At 43.7% G+C, this 17315-nt stretch overlaps 1 protein-coding gene across 1 annotated transcript in view; it reads left to right on the top strand.

Moving 5' to 3' along the window:
* The window catches only part of cps1 (carbamoyl-phosphate synthase 1, mitochondrial), a 180468-nt gene that overhangs the window by 137965 nt on the left and 25188 nt on the right, over positions 1-17315 (top strand). Inside the window, exons 27-30 of the mRNA XM_073046354.1 lie at positions 305-372; positions 6827-6902; positions 9481-9558; positions 15582-15689. Coding sequence (XP_072902455.1) covers positions 305-372; positions 6827-6902; positions 9481-9558; positions 15582-15689 — 330 coding nt within the window. The remainder of the gene's footprint in view (positions 1-304; positions 373-6826; positions 6903-9480; positions 9559-15581; positions 15690-17315) is intronic.

Below are 17315 nucleotides of genomic sequence, written 5' to 3'. Positions count from 1 at the left end.
CTCACTAACCCTGTTGCTGAACCTGTATCTCACGGTTGTCTTCTACCTAATCGCTGCCACATTCCCAAAACCCTAATCTCACTGCTCTCCAGTTGCAAATCCCCAATCTCACTGCCCCTACTCTTGACTCTGTAATCTCTCTGCCTCCTTTTTTAATGTCACTCTGTCGATTGAAGCAGTCTACCAGTGAATCTGTAGTCGCCTGTTACTGATGAGGTGAGCCCTGCCCTTTAACTCCATGCCCGAGGGATGCATGGTGTGGGTAAGCAATCTTTTTATTGACCTGGCGTCTTTTCTTCACCAGGAAGACGCACTGTCCTTTGCGGAGTCTGTCGGATACCCCTGCCTGCTGAGGCCATCTTACGTCCTAAGGTACGGTAACTGATCTTTCTGGGCTTAGGATTTCACTTGGTGTATGACGGAGCTATTGGCTTCATTTTAAGGAAGAAACCAAACATCTAAACTCTGGTGTGCAATAATGAATCAGCAAAGGTTGTTTCTTAGTATGCTTGCTTGTCATTAGTCGTGAAGTCATACAGTATGGAAACAAGCCCTTCAGCTCATTTGATCCATGCTGACCAAGATACCTATGTAAGATAGTACCAATTCAAAGTTCAAAATAAATTTATTATCAAAGTACATCTATGTTACCATATTCTAACCTGAGATATATTTTCTTGCAGGCATTCACAGTAGAACAAATAAATGCAATAGAATCAGTGAAAAACTCTAATCAAAGACTGGCAAATAACCAATGTGAAAAGGACAATCTACACAAATACAATAATAATAATAATCATCATCATCATCATCATCATAGTAAAACATAATTAAATAAATAAAACTGAAAACATGAGTAGTAGAGTCCTTGAAAGTGAGTCCATAGGCTGTGGAATCAATTCAGTATTGAATGAGTGAAGTTATCCAGGCTGGTTCAGGAGCCTGATGGTTGCAGTGTACTAACTTCCTGAACCTGGTGGTGTGGGACCTAAGGCCTCCTGTACCTTCTTCCCGATGCTGGCACTGAGAAGAGAGCATGGCCTGGATGGTGGAGGTCCTTGCTGCTTGTAGATGTGCTCACTGGTGGGGAGGGCTATCCCTGTGATGTACTGGGCTGTGTCCACTATTTGTAGGGTTTTCCATTCCAGCACATTGGTGTTTCTATAAGCTGTGATGCATGTGGTCAGGATACACTGTGCATCTATAGAAGTTTGTCACAGTTTTAGATGACATACGGAATCTGTGCAGAGTCTAAGAATTGCCCATGTTTGGCCCATATCTACCTGTCCTACCCATGTACTTGTCCACTGTCTTTAGACATAAAACCATAAAATATAGGAGCAAAATAAGGCCATTTGGCCCATTGTGACTGATCCAGTTTTCCTCTCAGCCTAATCTCCTGCCTTCTTCCTGCATCCCTTCTTGCTCTGACCAATCAAGAATCTATCAGACTCTGCCTTTTGCCGGACCCTGGCACCTGCAGGAGACAAATAATTCCACAGATTCACCACTCTCTAGCTAAATAAATTCCGCCTCATTTCCTTTCTAATAGGACCCTTCTCTTAATGAGGCTGTGTCCTTTGGTCTTAGATTCTCCCATCATAGAAAACATCCCCCCCACATCCTCTCTATCAAGGCCTTTTACTACTCAATAGGTTTTAATGAGGTCACTCCTCATTCTTCTGAATTCCAGTGAATACAGGCCCAGAGCCATTAAACCCTCTTCATATGACAATCCATTCAATCCTGGAATCATTTTTGTGAACCTCCTTTGAAGCCTCAGCACATCCTTTCTGAGATAAGGGGCCCAAACCTGCTCACACCACTCCAAGTGAGGCTTCACCAGTGTTTTATAAAGTCTCAGCATTACATTTTATATTCTAGTCCTCTTGAAATGAATACTAACATTGCATTTGCCTTCCTCACCACAGACTCAACCTGCAAATTAGTTTTTAGGGAGTTATGCACAAGGACTCACAAGTCCCTTTGCACCTCAGTTTTTTGTATTTTCTATCTATTTAGAAAATAGTTAACCCTTTAATTTCTTCTGCCAAGGTGCATGACCATACACTTCCCAACTCCGTGTTCCATCTGCCATTTCTTTGCCCATACTCCTAATCTGTCCAAGTCCTTCTATAGCCTCTCTACTTCCATAAAGCTACCTTCCCCTCCATCTATCTTCATATTGCCTGCAAACCTTGCAATAAAGCCATCAATTCCATCATCCAAACCATTGACATATAATGTAAAAAGAATTGGTCCAACAGACCTCTATGGGACACTGCTAGTCTTTGCTTCTTGCCAGTCAGCCTCTGCTTTATCCATGCTAGAATCTCTCCTGTACTACCAAGGGCTCATGGCTTGTTAAGCAGTCTCATGTGTGGCACCTTATAACCATATAACAATTACAGCACGGAAACAGGCCATCTCGGCCCTTCTAGTCCGTGCCGAACGCTTACTCTCACTTAGTCCCACTGACCCACACTCAGCCCATAACCCTCCATTCCTTTCCTGTCCATATACCTATCCAATTTTACTTTAAATGACAATACCGAACCTGCCTCTACCACTTCAACTGGATGCTTGTTCCACACAGCTATCACTCTCTGTAAAGAAATTCCCCCTCGTCTTACCCCTAAACTTTTGCTCCCTAACTCTCAACTCATGTCCTCTTGTTTGAATCTCCCCTACTCTCAATGGAAAAAGCCTATCCACGTCAACTCTATCTATCCCCCTCAATTTTAAATACCTCTATCAAGTCCCCCCCTCAACCTTCTACGCTCCAAAGAATAAAGACCTAACTTGTTCAATCTTTCCCTGTAACTTAGGTGCTGAAACCCAGGTAACATTCTAGTAATAAAGCCTTGTCAAAGGCTTACTGAAAATCCAAGTACACAACATCAACTGATTCTCCTTTGTCTATCCTGCTTGTTACTCTTCAAAGAATTCTAACAGATTTGTCAGACAAGATTTTCCCTTGAGGAAACCATGCTGACTACGGCCTATTTTATCATGTGCCTCCAAGTGCCCTGAGGCCTCAGCCTTAATAATCAACTCCAACATCATCCCAGCCACTGAGGTCAGACTAACTATTTTCAGTACTATTATCTACCTTTCTTATGATACGTCTTGTACTTAAATATAAGCAGCTCAGGGCACTAGTTGCACCTTGCTCAACCTTTTGACTTAGTTTGAGGTCTTACCAACATCTACCTCCACAACCTCTCCACTAACTGTTCTGCCACTCTGGTTCCCATCCCTCTGCAACTCTAGTTTAAACCCCACTGGGCAGCATTAACAAACCTTCCCACTAGGATATTAGTCTGCCTCCAGTTCCGATGCAAACCTTCCCTTCTATACAGGTCTCACCTTCCCTGGAAGAGAGTCCAGTGATCCAAAACTCTTTTGCCCTCCCTTCTACAGCAACTCTTTAGCCACATATTAAACTGTATAATCTTCTTATTTCTGGCCTCACTAGCACATGGCATGGGTAGCAATCCTGAGAGCACAACCCTGGAGGTCCTGCCCTTTAAGTTAGCACCTCACTCCCTGAGCTCCCTTTGCAGAACTTCATCACTCATCCCACCGTGTCATTGGTACCTACAAGGACCACGACCTCTGGCTGTTCACCCTCCTACTTAAGAATGCTGAGGACTCCATCTGAGATATCCCGGACCCTGGCACCTGAAAGGCAACATACCATCTGGGAATCTCTTTCTCACCCACAGAATGTCCTGTCCATTTCCCTAACTAATGAATCCCCTATCACCACAGCATGCCTCTTCTCCCCCTTTCCCTTCTGAGTCACAGAGGTAGCTTCAGTGCCAGAGAACCTGAGACTTTCCTCTGTTAGGTCATCCCTCTGACAATATCCAAAGTGACATACCTGTTGTTGAGCGGGATGGCCACAGGGTACTCTGAACTGGCTCCTTAACCTCTTTCTCCTTTCTGACTGTCACCCAGCTTCCTGTCTCCTGCACCTTGGGTGTAACTACCTCTCTCTATGTCCTATCTATCACCCCCTCAGCCTCCTAAATGTTCTGGAGTTCATCCAATTCCTGCTCCAACTCTTTAACACGGTTTGTTAGAAGCTGCAGTTGGATGCATTTCTCGCAGTTGTAGTCATCAGGGACACGGAGGTCTCCCTGCGTTCCCTCACGCAATAGGAGCATTTCATTATCCTGCACGTCATCCCTACTGTTCTAGTTGAGCAGATATAAAGAAGACAAGGAAAAAAAAACTTATCAATAACTTGTCTTCTACAAGCTGCTATTGCACCTGATTCAACCACTTCCTCTGGCAGTTCATACCATATCTGTACCAAACTGTGTGTTTAAAAAAAAAAAAAAATTACAAGTTTTAAATATTTCACCTTTTCACCTTAAACCTATTCCTTCTAGTTCTTGATTCCCTAGCTACCGGGGAAAGTCTGAATACATTCACTTTTTCTGTACTCCTAAGGACTTTCTGCACCTCTTCAGGTACCCCACATTCTCCAACACTCCTGTCCTGTACCCGATTGTCCTTTTCTCAAAGACTGACTTGTTCTCCTAAATGACTTCTGTTCATTGGAGTGTTGGTGTGTCATGGGATGGCCATAGTACCATCTGAAAAGCGCTCCATTTCTTCTATTTCCCTTTTCTTTTTCTCCCCCTCTCTCCCCTGCACAGAAGATTTTGGACAGATCATGAAGATTGTCCCGGTGCAAGTGCAGAGATTAATAATTAGAGGTTTAGACCCACACTTCCCAGGCTTTGTCAAATCCAGCTTTGATCTCATGAATTTGAAGTCATGAGTTAATAAACTCGGGTCCTTGAGTGTGTAGGACCAATTTGGTGCTATTTAAGGAGGCAACAAGGCTGTTGAATGGTAATTACTGTGTAAACAGATTTTTAAAAAGTTTTCGATGAAATCCATGCTAAGCTCTGTCTGGCTACACAGGACGTTAATGAGATTCCTCTGTATAAATTGATAAAATAAAGGCACACATAGGTTCATGTGCATTTCCATCCATTATCAATACTGAAGGATTGCATTACACACTTATGAACATACAACACCACAGTACAGTACAGGCCCTTCAGCCCATGATGTTGTGCCAACTTTTTAACCTACTCGAAGATCAATCTAACTCTTCCCTTCTTCATAACCCTCCATTTTTCAATCACCCATGTGCCCAGCTAAGAGTATTGGCCTCTACCACCACCCCTGGCAGGGTGTTCTATGCACCCACCACTCCGTGTGTGGGGGAAAAAACCTCTGACATCCTCCTTATACTTTCCTGCAATCACCTTAAATTTATGTCCCCTTGTATAAGCCATTTCCATCCTGAAATGTTAAGTAGATGCTGAGAGCTTGTAGGAAAACTATAGATATCCGCTGGATCTGAGATTGCTTTCAAGTCCTAGATGTTGCTTCTGGCACGTGTGCTTCAGACAGGCTGTGTTAAAGGGCAGAAACATCCAGCTGTCATAGACCATGGTAACCGGTTTGTTATTTTCACATGTACTGAGGTACAGTGAAAAACTTGGTTTGCATGTCATCCATACATTGAGGTAGTACAAGGGAAAGCAATAACAAAATGCAGAATAAAGTGTTACAGTTACAAAGAAAGCGCAGTACAGGCAGATAATACGGTGTGAAATCTAACAAGGTAGGTCGTGAGGTAAGAGTCAATGTTAATGTACAAGGGGACTGTTCAATATCATATAAAAGCAGGGTAGAAGCTGTCCTTGAGTCTGGTGGTAGGTTTTTATCTGCTACCCATTGGAAGTATGGAAGAGGGCGAATGTTCGGGGTGGGAACAGTCTTTGAAGATCCCTGTTACATAACATCAGTTTATAAATAAAGGACTAAAACAAGTAAACAGGAAATATTATCTTTGCCCTATATAACCTTGGTCTGATTGCAGATTATATTCTTCCTTTGATCCCTTTAAACCTCTGCCCTTTACTATTAAATACTTCTGTTATAGGGCAAAGTTTCCTACTATCTCCCTGTACAAATACTTGGGTGTTCACCTTGACAACAGACTTGACTGGAAATCTAACACCAAGGCTGTTTACAAGACGGGGATGAGCAGACTCTATTTTCTAAGGCAGATGAGGTCCTTTAATGTGTGCACTAGGATGTTGGAGATCTTTTACCAGTCTGTGTAGCGAGTGCAGTCTTCTTTACAGCTTTATGTTGGGGGAGCAGCATCGGTGCTGGTGATGCAATAAAAAACTAAGTAAACTCATCAAAAAAAGCTACAACCTTAGCTACAACCCTGACTCTTTTGAGGTAGTGGTGGAGAGGAGGTCACTAAACAAACTGTTATCCATATGGACAATCAGGCACATCCTCTCCATGACCTACTGAATAAGCAGCAGCGCACCCTTTCGAACAGACTCATTCAGCTCCGCTGTCACAAGGATCGTTACAGAAAATCTTTCCTACCAAATGCAATAAGCATATACAACAGGTAATCTATGTGTGACAAGCATCATAGTACAATAGTTTGTTTTGTTATTTAGTACATTATTATTGCACATGGGTAAATTATTATTCTGTATTTATCATTAGTTAAGTCTGCACACTGTTAAGTGTGTTTTTAAATGTTGCTGCTGTAACAAAAGAATTTCCCACTCTGGATCAATAAAGTATTCTTATTTTTCTTATTATTAAACCACTTCTAATTATGCATAGACCATATCAGGGAGTGCCAGGTAGGAATGTTAGATGTGGGCACATTGGGAGGAGTTGCTGAACGATCTCACGACTGGTCTCTCAGAGCCCTAATGCCAATGTGGAGACAGTTGATGTTGATATTTGTGTTTTCTTCCAGCGGCTCAGCAATGAATGTGGCGCACGACGCCGGTGAGATGAACAGGTTTCTGGCGGAGGCTGCCCGTGTGTCTCAGGTACTTGTTCTCGGTCTGGCCCTCCCACTTCTCCTTGTGCTCTTCGTGATGCTACCATGAGTCAGCAAGAACAACCTGCAGCTTCACTTGTTGGTGTCCAGAATTGACAGAAGTGATGCCCAGTTCTGAGGAGGTCTACAGCAATTGTTTTGTAAAATGAGACTCACAAAATATATGCAGCTGGCTAAAACTCCAACCTACCTGCACCTTCCTTGTCACCTGTGGAAGCCTGGGAATCTCAGTACTGCTGGAAGCAGAGGTTATCAGGAAGACGGTCGGAGGGAAACAATCCAGGCAATCAAACAGTACTTGGGAGGCAAAGATACAGGTGAAAGGAGAGTTGTGGGAATGCCCAGAATACTGGATAGTGTGTTACCTGGAGAGGACCTGTCAGTATGATATTCCCAAGTGCTCCTGCCCTGCTCCTCCTTGGAGAAGTGTTTGGAGATGCAATAGGCATTGACTAGTGAGTTCTGTAGCTTCCATATCTGCAGCCAGTGATAGAAGATATGATATGAATGGTGGTGGATGGCTTGCTGATCAAGGCCCTGTCCTAGATAGACTCCATATTAGGCCTGACTAATGTCTTATACAACTTCAACACAACATCCCAACTCCTGTACTCATTATTATGATTTATGAAGGCCAGTGGGCCAAAAGCTTTCTTTACAAACTTGTCTACCTGTGACACCACTTTCAAGTAATTGTATTCGCAGATCCTTCTGTTCTGCCACACTCCTCAGTGCCCTCCCACTCACCATGTAAGTCTACCTTGGTTTGTCCTCCCAATGTGCAACACATTACATTCGTCTGCATTAATTTCCATCTGCCATTTTTCAACTCATTTTTCAAACTGATACAGATCTTGTTGAGAGCTTTGATAGTCTCCCTAGTTGTCCTGTCCACTATGCTCCCAGCCTCAGCGTCTGACATCAGTAGTGGGGAAAATACTAGAGTCAGTTATCAAAGATGTGATAGCAGCACATTTGGAAAGAGGTGAAATCATCGGACAAAGTCAGCATGGATTTGTGAAAGGAAAATCATGTCTGACGAATCTTAAAGAATTTTTTGAAGATGTAACTAGTAGAGTGGATGGGGAGAGCCAGTGGATGTGGTATATTTAGATTTCCAAAAGGCTTTTGACAAGGTCCCACACAGGAGATTAGTGTGCAAACTTAAAGCACACGGTATTGGGGGTATGGTATTGATGTGGATAGAGAATTGGTTGGCAGACAGGAAGCGAAGAGTGGGAGTAAACGGGACCTTTTCAGAATGGCAGGCAGTGACTAGTGGGGCACCGCAAGGCTCAGTGCTGGGTCCCCAGTTGTTTACAATATATATTAATGATTTAGACGAGGGAATTAAATGCAGCATCTCCAAGTTTGCGGATGACACGAAGCTGGGCGGTGGTGTTAGCTGTGAGGAGGATGCTAAGAGGATGCAGGGTGACTTGGATAGGTTAGGTGAGTGGGCAAATTCATGGCAGATGCAATTTAATGTGGATAAATGTGAGGTTATCTACTTTGGTTGCAAGAACAGGAAAACAGATTATTATCTGAACGGTGGCCGATTAGGAAAAGGGGAGGTGCAACGAGACCTGGGTGTCATTGTACACCAGTCATTGAAGGTGGGCATGCAGGTACAGCAGGAGGTGAAAAAGGCAAATGGTATGTTGGCATTCATAGCAAGAGGATTCGAGTACAGGAGCAGGGAGGTTCTACTGCAGTTGTACAAGGCCTTGGTGAGACTACACCTAGAATATTGTGTGCAGTTTTGGTCCCCTAATCTGAGGTACGACATTCTTGCCATAGAGGGAGTACAGAGAAGGTTCACCAGATTGATTCCTGGGATGGCAGGACTTTCATATGAAGAAAGACTGAATCGACTAGGCTTATACTCACTGGAATTTAGAAGATTGAGGGGGGATCTTATTGAAACGTATAAAATTCTAAAGGGATTGGACAGGCTAGATGCAGGAAGATTGTTTCCGATGTTGGGGAAGTCCAGAATGAGGGGTCACAGTTTAAGGATAAAGGGGAAGCCTTTTAGGACCGAGATGAGGAAAAACTTCTTCACACAGAGAGTGGTGAATCTGTGGAATTCTCTGCCACAGGAAACAGTTAAGGCCGGTTCATTGGCTATATTTAAGAGGAAGTTAGATATGGCCCTTGTGGCTAAAGGGATCGGGGTATGGAGAGAAAGCAGGTACAGGGTTCTGAGTTGGATGATCAGCCATGATCATACTGAATGGCGGTGCAGGCTTGAAGGTCCGAATGGCCTACTCCTGCACCTATTTTCTATGTTTCTATGAAATGACTGTACAACCAATAGTTGCCATTAGTCTTCAGCTGAGACTCTGCCCTCCCTGGTTGCTTCATAACTCTCCTGAGCTGGACACTCTACCCCGATTGAGACTTGGCTCTGCTGATGCTCACACTTTAGAGATGCTCATTGCTGAGGAGCTGGAGAACGGGCCTGGCGCTGGAGAGGGGATACTCCTGTCCTCAGCTGACTGCTTGAGAACACACGGTAAGGTTCGATGCTGTTCACACCAACACATCTCTTCTGTTCCCCACAGGAACATCCAGTTGTCATCACTAAGTTTGTTGAAGGTGCCCGAGAGGTTGAAGTTGATGCTGTTTCAAAGAACGGAAAGGTAAGAAAGTGACTGACTGAATCAGTGTGAAATCTATGCTTAATAACAGTGGCCCAGTAGCTTAGCGGCTAGCATGGTTCTATTACAGCGCCTGCAGCCCAGGTTCAATTCTCACTCCAGTCTGAAAAGACTTTTTACGCTCTCCCCATGACCGTGTGGGGTTCCTCCTGAGGATTTGGTTTCCTCCCACATTCCGAAGATGTACGGGTTAGTGGGTTAATTGGTCACAATTGGGCAGCTCGGGCTCGTTGGGGTGAAAAGGCCTGCTGCTGTATCTCTAAATAGAAAGTTCTGTTTTACTTGTGAATGCTGCTTATCAGAATTAGATTTATTATTAGGTTGTGGAATAGCTCGGTGTTGAGGTGAATGAAGTTATCTACGCTGGTTCGGGAGCCTGATGGTTGAAAGGTATTAAAAGGGTCAGTGAGAAGAGACCATGGCTTGGATGATGGGGTCCTTGATGATGGATGCTGCTTTCTTGTGGCAGCGCTCCTTGCAGATGTGCTCAATGGTGAGAGGGCTTCTTCTGTGATGGGCTGGGCTGTATCCACTACTTTTCCGCTGCTTGCTTCAGTTTAAAAAAATTCTATATCTGTCTGTTTCCATCTATCATCCACCTGCCTCTGCCTTCCAAATCCATGCCATACCCTCCTCCATTGGCCTGTCATCCCTCGCACCCCCTCAGTTCACCAATCACCCCTCCCCATCCCTTCACACTGGCCATAACTCTCTCACTCCTCAAAACTATAAGTATCAGCAATTCTGTCCCCAAACAAATGCAGATTGACCCATTGAATTCCTCTGTTAGATTGTCTGGTCCTGTTGAGGAGGTAGTTGTAGGCTTTAGACCCAACAATGATCTATACTACTAAGTCAGTATTGTTTGCAGCTTGGTGGGGGGTGGCGTTGGGTTTGGGGGAGCCTGGAGGTTACACAATGTGTTCCCATTTCTCTTTCTCTTTCTGGGGGTAGAGGTCAGGGCTCTGGGTCGTGCTGCAAGTTGTAGGTGGTAGGAGCCAACTGGATATCGGGGGTGGAGAGAAAAAGTGCTCAGATGCCTGAGAGAAAAATGTGGATAAAGTAGGGATGTTATCAACTGCTTTATTCTGAGTGATAACAAGTTTCTTGAATGTTGTTGGAGCAAATGGAGAGGGTTCTATCACCCTCCCGACATGCCTAGCAGTTTGAGGAAAGGCTGAGGGCTATCAGGAGGTGTGTAACTTGGCCAAGGGGACTCGACCTGTCACCTGCACTTCCAGCCACAGCGTGTACCTTTCTGGTCTGGTTGAGTCTTTGGTCAATGGTGACTCCCAGAATATTGATGTTGACAGATTGAGTGACACCTTCATTATCATCTTCTTTAACTTTGTATCTCCAGCAAATGCATTTTATTAATCTTCAATGTCCAAGGTAAGAGGTTAGACACTCTCCTGTTGGAAATGGTTAGTGTCTGTCACTTCCGGGGTTAAAAATTTGCTGACAATTATCAACCCATATCTGAATGTTGCCTCCGTCTTACTGTAAGCAGGCATGAGCTGCTTCATTTCCTGAGCAATTTACAGCAAGGAGACATGACCTTCGTCCCTCTGGTCCATACCAACCAGGATTGTTCATCCATGCTGAACCCATTTGCCTGCATTTGGCTCACGTTCCTGTAAACCTTTTCAATCCATGCCCCCCATGAAATTACAAAGTTCTACAAAATCATATCTCAGTCTCCAATGCTCCAAGGAATAAAGTCCTAGCCCACGGTGCCAAACTGATGTTACATGCAAAAACTTTTGGCACGCAGCCTGTAGTGCCGTCCCTTAATTCTTTAAACTCCACCCATAATAAAAAGATGTGTAATTGTTATAATGATGTTGATCTTCACTGCCAAATGAAGCAGCAGGTGATTTATTTTTTTTACAGTCAGAGGGCAGTGAGATGTTTCACAGGAGAGCACCAGCTTAGCACCAGTGGGACAGTTATGAGAACACATGACTTTAGATGAAACGTTTTGGGATCCTCACAGATTCAGTATTTGGATAGTAGATGGTTGCAATAACAATACTATTGAAAATGATGTTATAATTTCAATTGTCCTTTTAAAAGATTAATAATAATTTTTGAACAGGTTTTCTAGAATATCTCATTTATTTCAATCTGCCTCTTATATTTTTAATAGTAAAATAATGAATACATATAGATAAGCAACAGGACTCATTCTTTTTCCTTCAAAAAGTCTAGAATTATCATCACTAATTCTTTAATTAATGATATCCACTCAAAATTACCGTGGTGCACTAGACAATTATTTTAGAAGATAATACACCAGTTCGGTCACAGACTCTCAAAAAGGTTTGCCATCCCCTATCCTAGCCTGTCCAACCTCTCCGTATAATTCAGTCCTGCGAGTCCTGGCAGCATCTTTTTTTGAAGTCTTTCCTACAGCATGGTGAAAAAAATGAACAAAATATACCAAGTGCAGAGTCACCAGCATCCTGCTATCTCTCAATCTTTATACTCCATTCCCTGAATTGTGAAGGCTAGTGTGCCAAAGGCCATCTGCAACTTTCAGTGAACCATGTACTTCTACTCCAAGATCCCTGTGTTCTTCAGCACCTCCCAGGGCTCTGTCATTCGCTGTGAAAGACCTACTTCGATTTGGCTTTCCAAAATGCGGCACCTCATACTTGCCTGAGTAAAACTTTAGGCCACTTACTCATTGTTAGCCATGGGTGAAGTGCCTGTAGACTGGAGGACAGTGAATGTTCTGCCCTTGTAACTTTTGATAACCTTCTTCATTGTTCACTACACCACCAATCCTATTGTCATTTGCAAGCTTACTTAAATGTATGTACATTGTTACCCATATTATGATATAGTTGAGAAACAGCCGTGGGCCCAGAGTGACCCATGAGGCACACCACTGGTTAAGGTCCTCCACCATCACTCTGCTCTCTACCATCAAGCCAGTTGTGTATCCATTTAGTTAGTTCCCCCTGGATTTCATGCAACCTAATCTACCAGTACAGCCTACCATTTGCAACCTTCTCAATGGCCTTGCTGAAAACCAGAAAAACTAGCTCTACCACACTGCCCGCATTGACTTTCTTAGTCCCATCATCAAAAAAACGCAATCAAGTTAATAAGACATGATCTCCTGCACACAAATCCATGCTGACTACCCCTAATCGACCCGTCTTTCAACATGTATGTGTATCTTATCCCTTAAAATCCTCTCCAGTAGCTAACTTACTGATGTTTAGACTTATTGTTCTGTAGTTCTAGGCATTTTCCTTGCTGCCCTTCTTAAATACAGGCACAACATTCATTGCTCTACAGTCTACTGGCAGTTCGCCCATGGCTAACGATGCAAACATCTCAGTCAGGGCTCCTGCTATTTGTTTTTGAGCTTCCTGTGGTGTTCTTGGGTATACCTGGTCAGGCCCTGGAAATTGATCAGCCTTCATATCTTTTAAGACATTCAGCACCTCGTCTGTCAACCCAATTGATCACAATATCAACATCTTGAATAACAAACATGATTATATTGTGCCCCTTATACTGTCACAGTCATAGAATTAGTAGTGGGCAGCTGTCGATCCCAGGGGATCATGGGTTTGCGCCTCTGGTGGACTTTATCCTCTCCAGAGCACAAGCCTGGGTGGGAAGATTTGAAGAACCAGCTGTTGCCCATGCAGCGGGCTGCCCCTCTCTATGTCACTGATGTCGTCCAAGGGAAGGGTAAGCGCCGATACAGCTTGGCAGCAGTGTCGTCACAGAGGTTGCCAGAGTGAAGTTCTAAACAACATCAACCTGCCTTAGGGACCCTGGCAGGCTTCCTCGAGGCTTACTGCTGACGTCTTTCCCATCGCTGGGTATGGCTGCAAGGCAGCAGAGGTTTAAAATTTGAGTTTTCCTCCTTCTAGGTGGACTGCCATCCAAGGCTGATGAGCCCCACTTGCCCAAAAGTCATACAGCACAGAAACAGGCAAACAAAGATGCCTATGTACACTATTTCCCTATATTTGTATTTGGCCCATATCCATCTCCTCCTTCCCTTTCCAAGTCTCTGCCAAAATGCTTTAGATATGTTATAGCTGTACTTGCCTCCAACACCTCATCTGACAGCTCCTTCCATTGACCCACAAGCTTATGTGTGGAAAACTTATTATTCAGATCTCTTTTCAGTTTCTCCCCCCTCACTTTAAACTTATCTGTTCTAGTTTTAGACTCCTGTACCTTTGGAGAAGGACTGTGGCTATCTACCTTGTCTAGGTTTTCATAATTCTTTAAACTTCTGTCAAGTCATCTGTCAGCCTATTGTGATCTAGTGTGAACTATCTAATCAAGCTATCCTTGTAACTATGATTTTCCATTTCTAGCACAAAACACATCTTTAGTGGTGATCAGAACAGCATCCAATATTCCAAGTGTGACCAATCCAATATCTTTTAGAACTGCAACATGCTATCCCAACTCTTTTAATCAGTAGCCCTGCCTATGAAAGAAAACAAGGTAAACATCTTATCCACCTGAGTCATCACTTTCAGGGAGCTACAAATTGGTACCATAGGGATCCCTTGACATTAATGCTTCTAAGATCCCTGCTGTTTACTGTAAATGCCCAGTCAATATTAGACAATCCAAAGTTCATTGACACATCTTGTCTGATTAAACTCCACCTGTTACCACTCTCTCTCGATCTCCCCACTAACTTATGTCACTCCATTGTTAAGCAACCATCCTTACTATCTACAATTGCACCATCAAACCATCATCAGCTGACTGTCAGACCACCAACGTTCTCATTCAAATCATTTATACACAGGACAAATAAATGTCCTAGCACCAAACCCTGAAGTACATCACTGGTTATAGATTCCCAGTCTGAAGCAACTCTCCACCACTACCCTCTAACTTCTATCACCATCAGTCCATTTCTGGGTCCTGTTTGCCAAACCACCTTGGATGCCATGTATCCAGAGTTTCTGGGCCAGTATGATCTTGTCTCCTGTATATAACTGCATTGTATACAGCCTTAAACCACAGACCCGTACTCAGTGAAGTTCAGAACGATCAGGGCAAGTCCTCAATGAAACCAACCAGATACCTGAAGGCCTAGATAAAGTGAATGCTCCCATTAGCAGGAGATTCTAGGATCCAAGGTTCATCCTCAGATTAAAGGAATATGCTGTTAAAATTGAGATGAGGAAGAATGTTTTTCAGCACAAGGGTGGTGAATCAGTGGAATTCTTTGCCACAGAGGGCTGTGAAAGCCGGCATTGGATGTACTGTATTTAAGGCAGAGATTGATGGGGTCTTGATTGGTAAAGAGGTTAAGGGTCACAGAGAGAACATAGAACACTACAGTACAATACAGATCCTTCGGCCGACGATGTTGTGTTGACCCTTTAACCTACTCTAAGATCAATCTAACCATTCCCTCCTATATAGCCCTATAGGAGATAGGTAAATGAGGTTTAAAGAAAGAGCCATGATTGAATGTTAGAACAGAATTATTGGATTGAATGTCCCAATTCTACTCCTGTATCAAAAGGTCTTAGAGTCTGCAGTGTGCCATATCCTCATCGACAGATTGTGTTATATTCTATCATAAATCACAGAATGTGTCCTGCTCTCGACTGCAGACCAAACTGCAACATGTCCTACCATAAAATACAGAGCGGGCACCAACAATAGATTGCACTGAGTGTAGCTGACATCATTTTGAATAGATAGAGAGCTAGAGTCTTGGCCTATATTTTTGCAGATAAACTAAATCATTCTGTTTTTGATTGCTTTGCCTATGAAGAGCTTTGCAACTGCCTTATTGCAGTCTGACGAGAGTTACCTGTTTTATGTGTCACAGCGTGAGAGGTAATTTGGAGGGACTGCGCCCACAGCTGTACAAATATGTGCCTCTCCTTAGGGACGGGGCATATCTTTTTTTCTGTCCAATTCCCAGCTGTATTTTCTGTGTCTGTGTTGTTGGTTACACTGGATAGCTGACACAGTTGTTCCTCTTTCTCTGCCAGGTACTGGCTCATGCCATCACCGAGCATGTGGAAGATGCTGGTGTTCATTCTGGAGATGCCACTCTCATTCTCCCAACCCAGAACATCAGCCAGGGAGCCTTGGAGAAGGTAAGAAGTCTGAGTGCGTAGAAAATGACCACGAATGGCTTGAGGAGGCGTCTGGCCAGTTAACTGGTTGCAAAAGGATTGGAAGGACATGGGTTTACAGCAGAAACATGGATTTAATGTAGTTATACAGCATGAGTTGGGCCAAGTGGCCCATTTCTGTACAACGACTCTCAGAAAGTGGGTTGGTGGAGGGTCACAGGTGGCAAGTTGCACAGACTGATGGTGGTGCATTAATTTGATGGGGTAGTGTTATAGGTAGTGAGGAGGGCAGAGTATGATACATACCATCTTGTAGGTTGGGTGGGAGAATGCAGGTGGAATCTAATCTTCTCAAACATCTTGGGAAACCAAATAGCAGTAGGACACACTGGTGGACTGCAAGGAGCAGGGATGCATGTCCACAGATCCTTGAAAGTGGCTGCACAAGTGGACGTGGTGAGATGCTACCCTCATTAGCTGTGGCGTAAGTGTCAACATGTACACATAAAGTATGAGAGGTTGTGTGTGTGTGTGTGTGTGTGTGTGTGTGTGTGTGTGTGTGTGTGTGTGTGTGTGTGTGTGTGTGTGTGTGTGTGTGTGTGTGTATATATATATATATATATACACACACACACACTCTCTCTCTCTCTGTTGGGCTGGCAAGTGTGCATCTGCCCCTCTGCCTTTTTGTGGGTGTGGGCACTGCCGTGTACTGTTGTCTGATTTACTGTCAGTCTTCATATTGCACTCCCTTTTATGTATTCCTTCTGTGGTGGCAGAGCAGAAAACTTACCCCATCACCATCTTCATGAAAATTCTGTTTACTTTCCAGAGATGAAGAATCTCTGTTTAAGAGGCCTGTGTCTTTAAATAATTCATGAACCCAGCATCTGGAATAAGCAAATATATAATTTTGTCACATTTGAAGTAATGAAGCTTTCTCTGTGTACCCTTTCTGGGTGGTGGCCGATGAAACACACCATATCCGTGGGGTCTTGTCATGGTGGCTCGTACTCCTTGGGGAAGGGAGCCCTGTTTCTTGACTGGGGTGACCTATTGAGGGCAGAATTGGCTGTGAGTCATTGGAACTTTTCATCAAAGGGTGGTAAAATCAAGATCTGCTCTGAGGTGTAATGTTCGGGTGATGATCCTACAGCATCATCTTAGTGATTCACCGAGGAAAGCAACACACACAAAATGCTGGAGGCATCTATGGAGAGGAATAAAGAGTCGTCGTATTAGATGGAGACCCTTCATCAGGAGGAGAAATTGGGATGTTTCCTCCTGCTCTTTGTGCTGGTTTGGTGTGTCAAGGTGCAGGAAGAATAGAGAGGCAGAGTTCTTTCTGTTGTTTGGATGGTGGTTGTGCTAGTGGAGCTGTACTTAGTGAAAATTGCAATGCTTATGACAAGGGTACTTCCTGTGACTTTCCCTGAAGATCGAGGATTAAGGAAGGTGTCACTGGACGTGTGGATAAATATCCCATTGTATGTCTCTGAAAGCTCTTTGTAGCGAAGCAAGGCCACTTTCCATCATGTAGCTGCACCTAATGCTGCTCCTATTGTCATTTGAGTCAGCTATCACTTTTTTGATGTGGCAAGACTCCTGAAAGCATCTTTATAGACAAATATAGTGCATGTCCTGCCA

The sequence above is a fragment of the Hemitrygon akajei genome, chromosome 5 (assembly GCF_048418815.1).
Source record: "Hemitrygon akajei chromosome 5, sHemAka1.3, whole genome shotgun sequence".
NCBI classification, from domain to species: domain Eukaryota; kingdom Metazoa; phylum Chordata; class Chondrichthyes; order Myliobatiformes; family Dasyatidae; genus Hemitrygon; species Hemitrygon akajei.
The sequence above is the reverse complement of the archived record's forward strand: the minus strand, read 5'-3'. Positions and strand labels throughout refer to the sequence as shown.